Source organism: Mya arenaria, chromosome 4 (assembly GCF_026914265.1).
Source record: "Mya arenaria isolate MELC-2E11 chromosome 4, ASM2691426v1".
In the NCBI taxonomy this organism is placed as follows: Eukaryota; Metazoa; Mollusca; class Bivalvia; order Myida; family Myidae; genus Mya; species Mya arenaria.
In genome coordinates, this window is record NC_069125.1 from 11,732,300 (window position 1) to 11,750,967 (window position 18,668).

The following is an 18,668-nucleotide window of genomic DNA, read 5'->3' on the forward strand; positions in this document are numbered from 1 at the left end:
GTCAAATGCTTTATCAAGGCAAAACTGCTCTCGTTCTTGATGTAAATAGGGACTTAAGCATTTTGGACGCGTACCGCCCATACCTGCTTATTATCCGGCAGAGCGGTTTTCATTCATATAAGTGTGTCTTTACTATTGTCAGTGTCATTTTATCAGTGAAAAAAAGTGATATTTAAGAACGTATTACGTACAACGCAGTTTTTCTAAAATTGAGTACAGTGGCGTTAAGGCCATATAAAGGAAAGGTTAGTTTTTTATGTTCCTTTATAAAGGAATGAGGAATGGGTGCGGGTTTTGAATTATTTAAAGAACTTTTTTCAAATGAGGCAGCGACACATTTAAAGCTGTTTAACACAATTTTTATTATTTTTACATAATTGAAAAAAAAAATGTAACTGACTGTCTACAAAATATATTCGAGAATATGGAAATATAAATTATATTTTATTAACTTTGTGTTTATAAACGGAATGAGAAACTAAACATTTTATTGTGTTTTCGCCTTACTTAATAGTTAATAATAATATATTACTTCACGAACATGTATTAACGTTAACTTTTAAATGGTATAAATATACTTATTATGTTTTACTGCTTGACGAGCTTCATGTCTTTAAATGCTGCCCTACATCAAGCTTCGGCATGGGGCTTTTGGAGCGAAAGGTCGGCATTACATACTTGATTTTTATTGACACACTTACTGGATCAAAGATTGACAGGTATTTTGATATTGTTCTGCGCTGGTGTTATGGAATAGTGTTTTGAGGTTTCTTGTCATGAAAATGAAGTTAAAAGAGCGCCAAGGTGGGCCACTTTTTGATTATGTATTTCGCACTGAATTGTGAATACAAATACAAACTTTACGTCAAAGGTTTGTAAATAGATTGACAGAGACAGTTCGTTGATTGAATGCGGTGTATATCATGATATGTAAACGGGGAAAATATTACAATCGCATCTGACTGAAACTATGTATTGTCATAAATAAGTAAATTTTAAGGGAGCATCACATTGCATTACCAGGGTCACAAGCGACACTGAACCTATCGGGCCAGAATTCCAATCCGATATTTACGCACAGAGACGGTTAATCTGCTATAAGCCTACAGGCAAGTTCAGCAGGCCTAGACCTAGACTCAATCTATTGTAAGCCACCAATTGAATCAATGACACTGCAGGTGGTTGAGTTGCACGGCTCAAAGAATAGAAGAATGTTATTGTTTTAACCGGGCCTATAAGATCAGTTGGTATATGATCATTAGGCATTTTCGCATTATTTTTTTTTAAAAACTCCCTAGGTATCTTGATATATTGCCCGACGCTTGTAAGCACGCTCATGTGTTTGATACCCTATACTTTTCCGAGCCTTTGACAGAATCAAAATAATACGAACGATGGTGTGAAATTGATATACAAATATTATCCTTTTTATTCCCAGCAAATAAAATCCCCTGGGACAAATTTGCCTCCTGGGACACAATATATGCCCAGTTATAGGTGGCTACAGATTACTTAAATACTGCAGATTAAACACAGGGCAGAACGGAAACCTAAACAAAGACAAGACAAGAAACACTTAAAGTGTAGCCGGTTTTAAAGATACACTACATTTTATCTCAAAAGAAACTAATATCTATAACTCCATTGATCAATTATGCGCTAAACCAGGAAAAAAAACGTATGCTATGTAAAAGAATACAAAATAGATAATTATTATTGTCTTATGTAGTGCCAAAACGACAAACAACCTAAAAAAAACAAATACTGGTATGAATTCATCCCGTCACAAGCAGTTGGGGATCACGAAGGGGGTTGAGAAAAATATTTGTCGTCTATATGCCACCGCTGAGACAAGACATAATGACAAAATACAAGGGTCGGAGGTGTTCCAGACGTCAGCAAATAAACCCGGCAAGTTAATTTTCCGGACGACTGTCTCACTGGACGTTTGTTTTTAATCGTACAAGGGAATTTTCCTGTGATCGAAGGGGTTTGTCCTTAATATTTGTGTGTGTGTGTTGTTTGTTGAAATTGATATTTCTAATTTGTGTTATTGGATAGGTCATTGGTACAATATAAATAATGTTGATTTGAGTACATAATAACAAACATACAGTGTTCTTTATTACAACTATTTTTTTCTGCTATTTTCATGTGACAAAAAAGCAACAACAATATAAGATAATGATATAAGATGAAATACAAAACCTATATGTTAACAGTGCGTACAAAAAGGCTTTCTTAATATCTTTATCAATACAGGATTTTCAATAACTGACAAAGAGGTCATATGATTATGTGTCTTATTTTGTTGATCTCTTTTCCTAAGACTACACTAAATGGAATGCCATTTCATAGAATGTAATTATTTATCGTAAAGAGTTACTGTACATAAGTACCCATAATTATTTTGACACATTTTCAATTCGTGAAGATGTGCTGCATTTTACTTTTCAATCCCAAGAGAAAAGAATACAGTGTGAGTAATGATAGATAAGTATGCGGTATCATGTTTCAAGCAACCCTGGTATGTCTCACTGTTCCGTTTTAAATCAAACAAATACAGATTTGTCATTTCCACAAAAGGTAATTGATAGAAGAAAGCATGTAGTCTAGCTCGTTTTTTATGCAATTTATTTACTCTTGAGCGAAATGAGTAAGCGTTATGTCATTTGTTTTAAATGGACATTTAGCTTAAATTGGGGAATTAAAAGAATAAATGTCATTTCTAAAATTTCTGCAATTAGGGAAGACGGTTAGAAATTAAATTTAAATAATCATATTATGTAAAGTGTCATAGTATTTCATTAGAAACCCGTCAGCAGCAGGTTTGTAACCTGTGCCGTTATGACATATACATGGCGTATATAACTTTAAACACATTTATAATTGCACATTTAAGTGCAATTTGTCAGGACTTGAATGTTTATATGTGTTTTAGCAATAGGTCGAGCAAATATAGCTTTAAAGTCAGATTTCGATATCAGGTATGCGTACAAGATACCAAATTAAACTTGTTATGTATATCCTCTCTATTCGTAAATATAAACAGAGAAATCTGTGGTAAAGGATGGGTTTAAAATAGTGCAATAAATCTGTTAAAAAAATAATCTAGAATTTGTTTCTTAAGAAATTCGAGAATTACCTACTTAATACAATGCATTTGAAATCTAAATATAGGTATTGACAATATTATTTCTTTGAAGCAGCCTATTTCACTCACACATAAGATTTGCGCCAAATCTTTCAAACGTAGCCAAACAACGAGTTAGCTTAAAGTGACACTCTTCAAAATCAAAATCAATACATACTGATGTATAACAAACATTCATTTTGACTAATAAACCTTTAACTACTTACTAAATAATGCATTTATGGAAAATATTGAATACTGATAACAAGATTGTAACCGTGTATTTAATAGCACAAAGCGCAAACATATTAAATGATTGGTGAATGCTAAAAAATTTACTGTGGTCTATTTTTGTCTCATAAGGTAAAAATACCTTGCTTAATGCTCATTTAGGGTACATCTTTAAGCTGACTCGTATAAAGCAACGCAGAAACACTGACAAAGTGCACTTCGTTCAGCAAACCGGCGTAAGGGTACACATTAAATGACCTTACAGGGACTGGCGTACACCAGTGATTGCAACTCACATGAGTTTGGGTCATGTGACCGGCCTACACTGTTGTACACTGATTTTGAATAACTGCAGGTAACCCATTAAGTTGTTTAAAAGTAAGGCAAGAGACTTCAAAGGGCATGCAGTTTGGGACGCGCCGGTTGTTGGTAGTAACTGACATAAACTCTTTCTTAATTAACAAGAGTTACAAAGCTCTACTTTAGTGTAAATCTGCAATCTGTTAAACAACAAAAGGTACACATGCTAAAACTACAAGAAGTAAGAATATGCGGACAAAGTGCATAATCAGACTGTGTTTTAAGGCTACATCATTTTAAAAGCTGCTGCATGTTGTGACATTCCGCTATGAGAAATCAGGATCTTAATCGAGATTCAGTAATGTTCTCAGTCAAATAAAGCGACTCACGGACCATCAGATGTCACTAGATCTATTATGCGTTGCTCTATCGAAATGCATTAATCTTGCGTGCGGTGTTTGTGTTACGGCGAGATATAACTGCGATTTACAAATACAATCCTGATTACAACTGAGATAAGATAAAATGAGATACCACTATTAACGATACGCATAGGTGGTATTAACAGTAAGAACGTGCAAAGAAAATCCCCTTATTTTTTCAACACCTGTGGAGTCAACTAACAATATTTAGCCTAAACATTCCTTACAAGTTTGGCGCAAAAGGTGGGTATTACAAATTCGTGATTAAAAGTAAATTATGTATTTTTGCATTCAATTTTCGACTTCTTCTCATTATAACATGTACTTCAGACTTAGAAGACTATAAATTTATAGTCCAAATGTATCACAGCTATCATACGTGGGAGAACGGTTCTTTGATTTGTTCATCGCCTTATATTTTGAACAGTTGTTGCGAAAATGTTATTACCTCTCGTTGTGTTTTTGGCACTAAAATACACAGAAAATTGGATCTTGTAGAGAATGAATACCAGAAATTGACAGTTTGCGTAATAGTAAGGTTTTTCTATGTTTTAAAAATGACTTTGTATTGATAGAAATGTATTGTAATCAATTTGTTCTTTTATATTTTGATGTTGGAAGTTCTGGTCTAAGAGTGATATTTTGCGTAATGCTCAGAAGTTTTTTTATGTTTTAAACATACTTTTGTTTCAGAAGAATTGCGATCGAAAAGATCTCTTATATTTTGATGTTGGAGTTTCAAGTTATAATATGTTCTCATTTTTTTTTCTAACATGAGTTAGTGGCTGCATTCATATGGCGAGATAAATAATATATACTTTCCTTTTGTTAACTGCATAATATTAAGTTAAACTGTACCATATGGAGGAAAACCGCCCTTTAGTTGACATTAATTTCATTGCAGAGCTACACATATACTGAAATAAGTGAAGCCTCCCTATATTCCTCTCTATATTTAGAGCTGCAGTTGTATTAAGGAGACAAAGATGTAAGTTAAACTCTTTGTATTGAGGTGCAGTTTTATTTATTACTAATAAATACTAAATCGAGAGGTACGGATGTATTTATGAGATAATAATGCACTTGGCTACTTACTTGGCTATTTGCAATTTCATTTACTTAATATTGCCATGCGCATCTTTTTACGCATACAACATTGAGTAATTATCCAAATGTAGAGTCCTAAAACGTGATGATAAAACTATATTGTCCTGCTTCGATTAACTAAGTATTAACAAAGAACGTTCTCGTCTCTGCATTAAACCGTTGTCGGTTGGTTTACAAAATTGCGCATAAAAGAAATGCGGTGTATCATATTATATTGTGATACTGTTTTAATACAAATTTATCATTTTGATCCAAATGATGTTCATACAAGGGCAAGATTAGTCCTCTTATCAAAATTATAAAGTATCAAATTATGAACAAAAAATCCTCGTATCTGCATTAAACCGTTGTAGGCTTGATTTCAAGATTATACATAAAAGAAACGCAATGTGTCATATTACATTGTATGCTAGGTTAAATACAAATTATGTAAGTCTTTTTTGTATAAATAAAGGATGCATTATGTTTTATATGAAAATGCGATTGACAAAGCTGCATTAGAAGTAGGTTATAATAACGCTGATTTTTGTGATTTGAGTGGACCATGTTTGTCTGAAAGCCAGCAATCACTGTTAAAAGGCATACCACCTGGTTATATTGGCATCTATTAAATACATAGTCTTTATATAGTCTTGGTTCCTGGAAGATCTTCATGGGTCAATAAAAATACATTGAAAAAAGAACAACACGGAAAAAACATATCGATTTTACTGCTTTAACTGGTGTATCAAATTATATTGTGAGTTTAGTTTAATACAAATTGTAAGTCTATTTGCACATATATGAGTTTGTCTTATATTTTAAAGCATAATGAGAGTAAAAGAGCCTGCTTACTGTGTTCGGGGAGCAGCTACAGGCCGGGAGTTCCTGCTCGTCAAATCGAGGCCTGAAAACAAATATGTCTTATCTGCTTCCATAACTTTGCCCTTTAGTTTTTTTTCACTTTTAAGGTCGAGTTGGACTTCTCACCTCTGGCATGTAATATAACCTAAGTTTTGATTATTGAAATTTACAAATAAAGACACTCCGTAATCAAATGAACAATCATATTATGATATTTTGAAGTATCATTTAGACGCCAAACTGGAATATTTTCTTCAACACGCTAAGAGTTTAAAGCGATATTCAGTGGAATAGGAATATCAAACATATTGTGTTTTTTTATAATTCACTTTCCGTTGATTCTTTATTCAATATAAAAGCATATATCGCCTATATTTAAAAAAAAACTACCGGTTCTTATTTAAACTACTTGACTACCGATCTTGCGAGACACTTAATTATTTTCAGCAAAATTGCACTTTTAAAGTTTCGGTTTCGATGTCCTCGGCCTACTTTTTGTTTAAGAAAGATATGAATGGAATTAAATAAAAAGAGGCATAACACATTACTCTGAATAACCCGTACAGATCATTCGTTGTATGTTTCTGTCAGTCGGCTAATACCCATCATTTGTAGTAGCTTTTAACTGTAATTTAAATTGATCGACTTTATTTTGTAAAGCCTTTTCACATGTTCAAGTTCTGTTCAATGGGAGTTAATACAGAGAATGAAGCGAATTAATTCCAGCACACGTCCTATGTGTCAATCATGGTCATTGCATTGATTGATTTCTTTTTAGGCACGATGGTCATGTGAATACGATGCTGTTAATATTAATAACTTCTTTATCGGGGTACGGTCTGGTGACTGCGGTGATTGATTGCTGCAGCTTCGTGTAGAAGGTCGCGAACCCTTTTGCCCACTAGTTTGATGACATTTTTTTGGAGACGAAAATCGTTTGTCCATTTATATCTGTGAAGAAAATGGAATAATGCTGCAGTCACTCAGGTCAACTTACGTTAAATGCTTAGCGATTATACCAACAAAAACGTCATCATCATCGTCGTCGTCGTCGTCATCATCATCATCATCATCATCATCATCATCATCATCATCATCATCATCATCATCATCATCATCATCATCATCATCATCAACAACATCAAATCGTAGTTATAACATAAGTGTAACAAAAATATACTTTATAATTTATTTTAACGATTTAAAATTTACAAAAACTACAAACACATGTTTTACCCGTTAATGAAAGGCTCATCAAAAGAACAGCTACACTGACCGTGCTTCCACAGCAATAAATAACAAGAATGATTAACGTTACATGGCAATTTTCTAAATGAAGTTTTATAGAAATAAATAGTGATGAATAATAACTTATAACGTATATCTGAAGTCGTTTCAATTGTTCATGTTTTACTTTAATACTGGTGAAAAGGATTTAGAAATTATCTTTGTTTGAACTTAATGGAAAATAGAAATAATGAAAAGTTCCAAACAATATTTCAATTAACATTAATTAATAGTTTGATCGAACAAAACGTTTATTTCAATTATTGCTTTACAGTGATAAACATCACCAACTCGCAGGGCAGGTGTTAAAACAAAAATGCAAAGGCGAATGAACACTTAACAATGACTTTAAAGCGTCTTAATATAATCGCGTTATAATCAATCGATTAAATTAATTGTACAATTGTGTGTTATTGAAACATTTATAAAAAGTAAGTTCTATATAAATTTAATGTTCATTTCCAAGATCAAATTAACTGATTTTCACTGTTCAGCATACTTTTTGTTCTCGATAGATTGCAGTTCTTTTCCAAGAAATTTTCATCACCTTTCCATTATAACGTATATACATGCAAAATGAACCGAAGTTCTATTTAATGAAATTTAACTAGGGCGTATTGTAAGAAAAACACATTCAGCAAAACATATACTACAATTGTTTGACAATGAGTATGTACAGAAGGCAAATGTTATAACCGGCTCATTACTTCAATATTGGAGCATTATACTCACATTTGATCTAATACTCTTAACAGACACGATTGTTACTATACTTTCCTTTGAAAAAGCTGTCTTATGAAATATTCACGTCAAAGCACAGGATGGTTGACGAAATCTTCAGATGCCTTACCCGACATCAATACAAGTACCTACTGGTATACTGGTTATCATTAAACATAAACAATAGGCTGGAAACTTTTCTATTAAATAATATGCCCTAACATAATTTTGGGGTACAGGCCTTGCGCAATACCAACATAACTATCATTTTTATATATACCGGTGGTTAAGATATTCTTTTACCAACTTTCCCTCTTAAAAGGACGCTTAAAGTAAAATGGCTGTAACAGACCTCATCCCAAAGATTATTGCAAAATGTGAAATGACCAATGAAATATTGCGTAAAGAACTCAGTCCACCAGTAACCGATTAATCAATAACCAAGGAATTCGCAATAGTCACAAAGTAAAAAAAAATATCTGAAAGAACTAAGAAATTAAACCATCATCTGTGATGTTCACGTGCTGGAGTTATGGCTGTCTGCTTCGGCGCGCCTGTCGTCCTCAAGAAAGGAGACCTGGTTTACGACAGCCGCGGTCGTTTGGTTCTCGTATCGCTGGCAGCGACCCCACCAGGAGCGTTCCATACACACTTTCGCCTCCATGAGCCGGAAACACTTGCTTCCAAGGATGTTGAAGTAAATCTTGCCTATTATGCTGGCCATCGTGGACACGGAACTCCGCAGACAGCCTCGGAACCTGAAGGCAGAAAAGTTCAGCTTTTTACCAAATTCTGATTGATTTCAAAAATAGTTTTATAATCATGTTACGAAGATCAAATGAAATTCGTTAAAATATCTGCCAATGATCGATGCCATGACCGTCAGATATTAATATAAATACATGTGCATGTTGATAAACCATCCTGTTATGCTGTGTACAAGTTTGCTATCATCATAATCACAGTAAAGTGTTTCTAACATTACTGGACATAGTCTCGGAAAGGTACTTGCACGATTTCTGCAGCATTGTAGTGCCTTGTGCGACATCACTATTTACGTATAGCTTCTTAGAATTAAGCAACGTAATGGAATAGAATCTTTTGCTGGAAAATGATGATACGAAATGATCAAACAATACCAACTACTCTAATTCTTCTTGTTTTATACTCCTTATTTTAAAATTATATTATTTGTAAACTTTTATGTTTTAAATGTTTATGAACAGATAAAATCATGATGACCTAGCAATCATTCCGTTGCAGACGCTTTCATAAATCTAGTTTCATCGAAACACTGATAACAATGATAAAGCCCCACCTGGCTCGCGAATAATTTCATTTTTTATTGTGCCATATCAAGAGAAATATCATCATTTTCGTGATATCGAGATCGAACGTGAAAACCAGGCCGATGTTTCACGAAACATCCAACTAAAGTGTACTGGAATCACGTAACACGTTGATTATGGGACATAAAAATATGAGCTCGTAAACTCTCCGGGACCTCGCATAAATACACGCCAATGCTGATGTTTCTGGCTTTATTCCTAGATAACTTTTTAGACTTTTTGATCTTGTTTAACAACTGACTCTTGAACCTTGTTCATTTTTTTTTCACTCGAATAAAACCGGTAAGCTTGAGCTGTTGAAGATAAACTCTGTAGATGCACAACAAGTTTAATGGGTTTGCCAAGAAATCTTATAAATAAAATAAATCGAGTTTGAGGTTCTTTTTGAATTTATTTCGTGTAATAATTATTCTGCAATACCATTCGAATTCGTATCATTTTTTAAAAAAGTAACTGATAGCTTTGATTACTGCAATTGATATAATAATAATTGATTTCTGAAAATATTGAAGATGTGTTATTTGATTATCTCATCCGTGCACGGATATTTAAGTACTAAAAATAGAATACACGTGGACAAGCTCCTTATGCTCATTATATTACCAAGTATACCAATGCCATTATTTTCTCTATATTCTACACCATTTTGTATTTTTGTCAAGGTTAAACGTTAAAAATATGTAATTATATTTTAATTCAATATTCCAAGGTAGATCGTGAATCAGCTTTGTTTAACATGTCTTGTTTATCACTAAAACAATATACCTTTGATATTCAAGTTCATTATCTGTTACAATATACCCCTGATATTCACGTTCATTATCTGCAACAATATACCTCTGATATTCAAATTCATAATCTTTTACAATATACCTCTGATATTCAAGTTCATTATCTGTTACAATATACCTCTGATATTCAAGTTCGTTATCTGTTACAATATACCTCTGATATTCAAGTTCATTATCTGTTAAAATATACCCCTGATATTCAAGTTCATTATCTGTTAAAATATACCCCTGATATTCAAGTTCATTATCTGTTACTATATACCCCTGATATTCAAGTTCATTATCTGTTACAATATACCTCTGATATTCAAGTTCATTATCTGTTACAATATACCTCTGATATTCAAGTTCATTATCTGTTACAATATACCCCTGATATTCAAGTTCATTATCTGTTACAATATACCTCTGATATTCAAGTTCATTATCTGTTACAATATACCCCTGGTATTCAAGTTCAATATCTGTTACAATATACCTCTGATATTCAAGTTCATTATCTGTTACAATATACCCCTGATATTCAAGTTCATTATCTGTTACAATATACCCCTGATATTCAAGTTCATTATATGTTACAATATACCTCTGATATTCAAGTTCATTATCTGTTACAATATACCTCTGATATTCAAGTTCATTATCTGTTAATATATACCTCTGATATTCAAGTTCATTATCTGTTACAATATACATCTGATATTCAAGTTCATTATCTGTTACAATATACCTCTGATATTCAAGTTCATTATCTGTTAAAATATACCTCTGATATTCAAGTTCATTATCTGTTAAAATATACCTCTGATATTCAAGTTCATTATCTGTTACAATATACCTCTGATATTCAAGTTCATTATCTGTTAAAAAAGTTTGCTTTCAGAATGATATGACATCGCATCTCAACACCTTGGGTTAAGTTTATTAATTAATAAAGTATAAAGATAGAATTACTCAAGATTTTCAACGTAAAAAATTTCTTCGTAGTTTCATACAAATATTTTATTCGCGATCCATATCCTATTCATTTCGTAAACCAACATAGAAGGACAAGACAAAATATTGAGACACTATCGCATATGAATTATCCAGCGTTTCATCAGATAAGTAACCATGGTAAAAACTCTGATTACAAACGTTTTCCTTCTATTAGTACTGTGAACAAACAAACAATTAGACCAATTACCTTAGAAATGCAATGTGGCAACTGTTCGTGTAAAATATACGGAGACAGAAGAGACCGAATTAAAGGGAATGGGATTTGTATAAGCCTAATAGCCCCCTGTTGTCTAATGAAAGCGGCACTCAATTACAGGAAAATGAAGATAAATATGAACTGATGTTTCTAAGGAAGTCAGTGACGACAGAAGAAGAAGTGCGAACGATGTGAATATAGTTTTGTTAACCCGCAGTTACTGACTGCAGAACATAATAATTTTGTTCATGTGCATGGTTATAAATAAAATATGTACAGAAATAACATAACATTCTGACCGGGTTTGAAATATCATATTTGGTGATTTTTCTCTTAACATGAAAAAAACACACACACACACATCTGACATGATTTTGGAAAAGTTGAGTAGAAATTGTGTCTCCTATTTAGTGTTCACAGGTAAACAATTGAAAATGGACGGTCACAATATATTTGAGACTGGGCACTGGGCACTCCTACTTTAGCACGAGTGATGTTACGTAGGAGTCATGTACTCGGTACGCAAGGTTAGATGGGATAACATCCTCATAGTTCACCTCATTATAAAACAAATTCAGCCATCTGTTTGTAGCAAAAGCTTATAATGAAGGACCATTTTTGAGGAGAAAATGATGTACTTCTGTAACACATGTTTGAGCCGCCGCTATTCTGTTCAAACGTACAAACCAGATACCATAACTGAATTGCTTCCTAATTTTATTAGACACACATTGTGTATAATAAGTTGTTAATCTTGGTGGTTTATTAGTTTGTGTCAGATTTAAGAGGCCAGGTCGTTCACCTTATTATAACAGTTTTGAATGGAAATAGGAGTACAATACGATGTCGGGCCAAACCTTTATACTGCAAGGGTCGTCCAATAGCTTGAATGATTTGCATTGAAAACTAAATTGTGTTTAAATTATGCTTCACGATTTCAATGAACAAATCAGGCCAAACCAAAATACATTTTATACGTTCGGAGTCCAGTCCCTTTTTTAGACGGATGTCAAAATGGCATTGTACTTTAACATGTTGCATGAAAAGGCAGATTGAAATGTGCCCATAGTGTGAAGAATAATTTCATGTCTATTGAAATGTTAATAATGCGATATTTATAATGAAGTATTTTTGTGTTCTGACAAAAACTACCAATATTCTGTTTGTTTGCAGTATATGCGATACGCGATATACTATACGATGGAACAGGGAAACGAAACAAAGCAGTATGCTAACGCGAGCGATTGTTCGCTGGCATGAACTCAGGGCAGAACTGTACAGAAAAACAGACACCGAATAGTTATTTGTCATTATTGCGTCATTTTTGAATACATAAAACGATGACTTTTCTTTCTAGACAGTGACAATAACCATGATAATTTCATTTGTAATTCCATGACAATATCTTATCCTTTTATTGCTATATATTTTTGTTACTTGTAAATGCTAATCACTTCAAAACACGATTAATAAAAAATACGAATTTTATAGTTTCGTACATATTGTAAGATAATATCACGTCATTGGTGTAATGTCATAACAGAAGATGTTATGCAAATTATAAAGAAACTGTCATTAAATAAGCTCGAGTGGTGCAAGATTTAAAGCTTAACAGCATGAACTGACGCTTATTTAAGAGTTCATCTACGACAAGGTAAGGCATTGTAAGACTGCACAGCTTTTGACAATTGTTAGTGCACCAACCACAGACAGAGAAAATGATGTAACAGTTAATATTGACATAAATTATCCGAATCCCAGTTTAGCTTAAAGTTTTGTATTAACACTAAGTTGGGCTTATCAGACACGAGTTCAATCGCTCACGTAAAGGTCAACATAAACAAACTGTTTTATGTTGGATCTCTGTTTCATCGCAGATTATATACTGCATGCGGGGAACCAAATCACACACTTAAGCTTCATAAGAATGGGTGCATAATTAAATGAAATCAATTCTTTGTTTTGATGAGTCAATGGTTATGATAAACGTTATGACGAATGTTAGAAAAAAACTCAGAAGTATTCTGTTCACTATAGCTTGAATAAAACATCCTTTTTTAAAATCACTTAACATCTAGTGAACTTCTTTGGCAACGGAAAACTTTTCTAAAATACCTTCTTAATAATTTATCAACAATTATAGCATTTTAATAAATGCCCGTTTTTCATTCAAATGGTGTCAGTTTTCCTTCAATCCGTACTAGTTCGACTTCCCTGTACATAATGTAACTTTGACCTTGGACAAAACATAAATGCGCATTGACATACTGAACTATCATAGCTTAATGAAGCAAACCGCTTTTCTATATTCTATGGAATGCTTTTTATTTTGTAAAGTTTACATCAACTTTATGAATCACAAAATATACGATTGGCTTTTTTCATGGTTCAAACATCAAACAAAACCAACGGTGTAGTGATTTTAATAGTCAGATTTCAAACCATTTAATGAGTTAATTTATTTCTTTTCAAACTAAAAGATGTGTGAAATGTAAAACATAATGGGAAAGAAAAATCGACTATTAAAGGAGAATTACGTTCACGCAGTCTAACTTGATGAAAAGTATGAAAGTTGAGATAAATCTGCGCAAAAAGACGCTGATGGCAGTTTTTTGAATACCTCAAACAAATATCCTTTTACCCTTAAAGATTCAACAACTTAATTAGTTAAAAAAAACTGCTAGTACAATAGATCATTTATTGCATAAACATAGTCAACAGAACGTAGAAACCAAATAATTACCATTAATTACACAATTAAAATCCTAATATATATTAGCATACCAGGATATATAACAAGGCCAAGTGATGATTTGCTACTTAAAGTAAGCTGTTTTTACTGAAATCAGCTCCGACCGATATATAAACATTTAATAAAACATCAATTACTAGTCTTTTTAATTGATCATGTTTCACTCATATTGCAACGACACAGGAATAGAAACAAGTATACATGTCTTAATTTTAGCTATATTGAATGTTTATACTGCCGACTTTGTAAGATATGTTGTACTTTAACGAATTCCATACAAGTTTGCATTCCACTAACTAAGTACCTTCCTGTAGAACCATTCTGATTGTTTTAAAATGTATAATACCAATAATTAAGGCAATACGTCTATCTTTGGCTTTATTAGATGTATTGCCTATTTAACACTTTCTAATATGTTGCATTGCTTTGCGCACACAAATTTGACATACTAAATAGAACGCATTACTTAACTTTAATGACCAATCGTAAAAAAATGCATAATGGATAATTGCATAATTTGTTCTTGCAGTTATTGTTTTGAGTGAGGTGCGATACTAATATGGCACTATACTAATGATAGTTTCAGACGTCATTTTATGAAGAGAAGAACCAAAATGCGAAAATTAAATTTGGAAACTTAAGATATTGTAGAATGTATTGGGCCACAATTCAGTCTCTGATTATTGAGTACAGTGGCGTTTAGGTTATGAAACAATAATCGATTGTTTCGAATGCTCATTTTTTTTAAAAGTAAGGGGAAGGGAGGGCGGGATTGGTTTTACTTAAAAAAAATCAAAAAAATCGAAGCCATGTATATACTTTACGTATAGAGAAATGATGCATATACAGCTGTTAAACAAAATAAAAAAAATCCGAACTTCCAAAGGTATGTTATTGATTTAAAAATAATTTATTGAAATCGTTTCTCCATATATTATAACATTTTGACGAAACAAATGAACAAAAATATTAATTATGTGAAAATAACAAAATGCAACTAAACCTCTTATGTTTGTTTTATCCTTACTACACAGTTAAACAGAAGATTTGGCATATTTTCGTTCGCAATTGGTTTTTAAAATGCTCAAGTATTGATCATGTTATTTTAATTGCTTGTCGAACTTCGGGTCTTTTTATGCCGCCTCACACCGTGGTAATGCATGCGGTTTGTGAAGCGAAAAGGTCGTATTTATAACCAAGTGTTTTATTGACATTATTCTTGGATCAAAGAATTACAAGTATTTTATCATTGTTCCGCGCTGGTCGGAATGAAGAGGTTGTAGAGAGCTCTTGTCGTAAAAAAATGAAGTTAAAAGAGCGCCAAGTAGAGCCACATTTGGTTATGTAATTTGCGAGCAATTGTGAATACAAAGATAGCTGTGTGTCAGTCAAATGTTTGTTAATAAATTATCAAGTGACATTAGTATCAAGTTTTTGTAAAACTCTTGTTAATGAAACCTATTTCATACAGATACGGATAAAGAATGTTTATTGAACGTGGTATATAACTTGATATATACTGGAAAAATATTTCAATAGCATCTGGCACTATTAAGGATAAGGTGGTGTTTGGTTTTATGGTGATCACACGGTAATTTAAGGCATATAGCAATCAACTCCAGTCATATTAAAAATTGTTTCGAAGTATTCAGTAACATGTTAAGAATATTACGATGCACAATTATAATTATAAACATAGACATATATATTAATATATATTTTTGTACTGATGAACAGAACTTTAATATTGTACGGAATATCTTTGTCGCTTGCTTTATAGTGAACAAGCTATTAAAGCATATTCCGTTGTCTTAAGCATACAAACACACCTTGTTTTCTTTGAATGGTGAACTACTCGGTATTTTGGCAGTAATGGAGATGTGAACTGTATAAGTTAAAAAGCCGAGAATGTAGAATATCTGCCGACTGTATCCATGCTTACAATGTAGTCTGCGTATTTTGCTACGAAATTCATGCACTAGATGCAAACAGCTGCATGCTGTCAGCCATTTATTAATTCGAATAGTCTTAAAATATTGTAAGATATTGCAACATTTACCCATTAATGCATTTCTTATATGTTTTCACTGTGTTTTAATTTATAAGTATTCAGTATTGTACGGTTGTTGTTGTTTTAAAAAAGATGTTCACATCCTGATTAAAAATCGATTTTATTTATTTTCAATATACCTGTATAAAAAAAAATCAAAGACACATCAACTAATTGCATTTCGGTGTTAACTCAATTTTATCAACGGCATGTCAAATGAAGCACTTATAAAGTTTGTTTCAATTTGCCTTTACTCAACTCAATTCCGGTGACAGTCAAGACACAGCTCTTCTACATAGAGATCGCAGTATGGTACACCTCTAATAAAATAATATTATTTAATTTTAAAGTGTAGTTATAATCATCATCGATAGATGTTGGCAAAATTTGTTTCTGACCGCCAAACCCTTCCAAAACACTGCATTACAACGGCTCTCTTGTGTTTATTTTGAAATAAAATAATTATTATTCTTACACGTTCAAAGTGGAGTATAATTTGCATGTTTAAAAATGTTGTTGGTTACCTCTGATCACAGTCGCAGTGGAGCAGGGAGTGGAAGCGGTAGTTGAAGAGGTTGAACCTGGAGGTAAAGGGCGGGATCACGTAGGGGCAACAGTCGTGGTCCCTGCAGCACATATCCAACTCCATGTCCGGACCCAGGTCATCATAGCAGCTGGCCAGGTCGCCCTTCCCGCACCATTTTGTACCCGGGAAAATTAGCACGCTGCTCATATCGAACGTGCCCCGCTTGGAACGGTGTTTGAGTTCTAGCGGTGCCGTCGACCGCCTCTTTATATTATGCTCTCGGGAAAATGTTTCACTATAAGACGAGCCATTTACCGTTTCTGAGTTTTCAGATTCGTCTAGCTGTGTATCAAGTGTGTCGTTATTTTTCAAAGTTTCAGGGTCAATTATTTGGAGAACTTCATCGTAAATATCTGTAAATTTCCCATATTTTGCTTCTTTTTTTGCAGTTGCAGAGGCAAGTTTTAAAAACCTGCGACATTTTCGTCGAAGGGATCTTATATCTGTCAGATCGGCTAGTTCCTTCAATTGCAATAGACTATTAAACGACATATACGCTAGTGATGCATTCGTTGCTGTGATATTTGTTAACGATGCCGCGGAGAAGACATCTCCAAAATCGCTAGACTCCGGTGCCAAAGTTACAAAGTTTGATACAAAATCTAGCAAGATATTTGAATCTGAGGTAAAATCACACTCTTTAAGTATATCTCCCTGAAAAACGGCCTGCAAAATCCGGCGTCCGTCCGTCACCTGCCGGAAGGCCATGTCAAATTTTGGCGAGTAACCGCTCGGCAGAAACGTCTCGAGAACAAGCACCTTCTCGTGCGAGATGCGGAGCTCCCGCTCCCCGTGCACGTTGACTCGGACGTTCGCAAAACTTGACGGGTACAAAAGGCGCGTACGGATGTGGATCCACTCGTCGCTTGTGTCCTGCAGCCATTGTGTGCTATTGACACCCGCTCCCAGCAAAAGGGAAAATACACACACACATATTTTCACTGGGTTCATTTTTGAACTAAAATTAAATTCACATTTTAAAACTAAGCAGAAACTCTCACTGTATAAACTGTTTCCGATTATATTCCGTGATATTTTATTTTGACATTTATTTTAATTTTATTCTTTATTTAATTAAATAAATAGGTAAACTCCAAGTAAAATTCCTTTTTACATATCAAGCTTACACTTACACAAGAGACACTGAACCTGTCGGGCCCGAAGACCATCATCATCTCCTCTCCGATACTTAAGCGCAGAGACGGCTAAGCTGTTACGATCCAACAGTCAAGTTCAGCAGCTCTAGGCCTAGGTACAATCTACTGTACGCGACGAATTGAATCCATACAATTGCTTTACATGTGTTTTACATGAGGAAACTGAACAAAAAAGTGTGTATATTACTTAGTTGCACAGACCAGATAATATGCGAATGTTTTTTAACCGGCTGCAGTGACTTGATATTACTTGAAAATGAATCTCATTGAAAGCTTTCGGCATTTGTTTTCAAAATGTATCAAATAAGCCCTCGCGCTCAATGCAGCATATATTGAAGGTTGTTGAAAAATCTCAAACGCGATAAGTGAAATAGAAACTTTGTCATTGGCCTAAAACATGTAATAACCATTTATATATATATTGTATGTATGCACTGTGCGCTGTTTGTGGAGTTTTGTGATGTTCTTCTTGTTTCTTGTTTGTGATTTTATCTTCTATGTCTTTGGCGTTTACCCAGTGCCACTGAACCGTGTTTATGTTAAAACTTTTTGCTACTGAGCTTGTTTCTGTAGCATAAATATTGAAGAATCCATACGGTGCATTAACCTCGACAAAACTATTATGACCAAATGTATCCATTGTCTCAAAACTGTGTCCTGAAAAAGTGTTCGTTTTCCAAATGAAATCAAAGACAAAACACCCCTACGATTATATATATTAGTGACTTGAAACTATCAACAGTTT

The 18,668-nt window shown here is 33.5% G+C and overlaps 1 protein-coding gene across 2 annotated transcripts; it reads right to left on the bottom strand.

Annotated features, from left to right (window-relative positions):
• Positions 1-7,218: 7,218 nt before the first annotated feature.
• On the bottom strand, positions 7,219-17,965 carry LOC128230106 (uncharacterized). 2 transcript variants are annotated; one of them, XM_052942121.1, is made up of 3 exons: positions 17,900-17,965; positions 16,705-17,724; positions 7,219-8,801 (listed from the first exon to the last, which is right to left on the bottom strand). In XM_052942121.1, exons 2-3 carry the CDS (start codon positions 17,715-17,717, stop codon positions 8,561-8,563), a joined length of 1,254 nt encoding a protein of 417 aa, XP_052798081.1. In that variant the 5' UTR covers positions 17,718-17,724; positions 17,900-17,965; the 3' UTR covers positions 7,219-8,560. The 2 variants fall into 2 exon arrangements, with proteins under 2 accessions (XP_052798081.1, XP_052798080.1); XM_052942120.1 differs by having other exon boundaries at positions 16,705-17,926.
• Positions 17,966-18,668: the final 703 nt, after the last annotated feature.

Coding starts and splice junctions, on each gene's coding strand:
- LOC128230106 (XM_052942121.1), bottom strand. CDS start 17,717: ATGAACCCAGTGAAAATATGTGTGTGTGTATTTTCCCTTTTGCTGGGA. Junction 8,802..16,704: donor CACTGCGACTGTGATCAGAG/GTAACCAACAAC, acceptor TTCTGCCTTCAG/GTTCCGAGGCTGTCTGCGGA.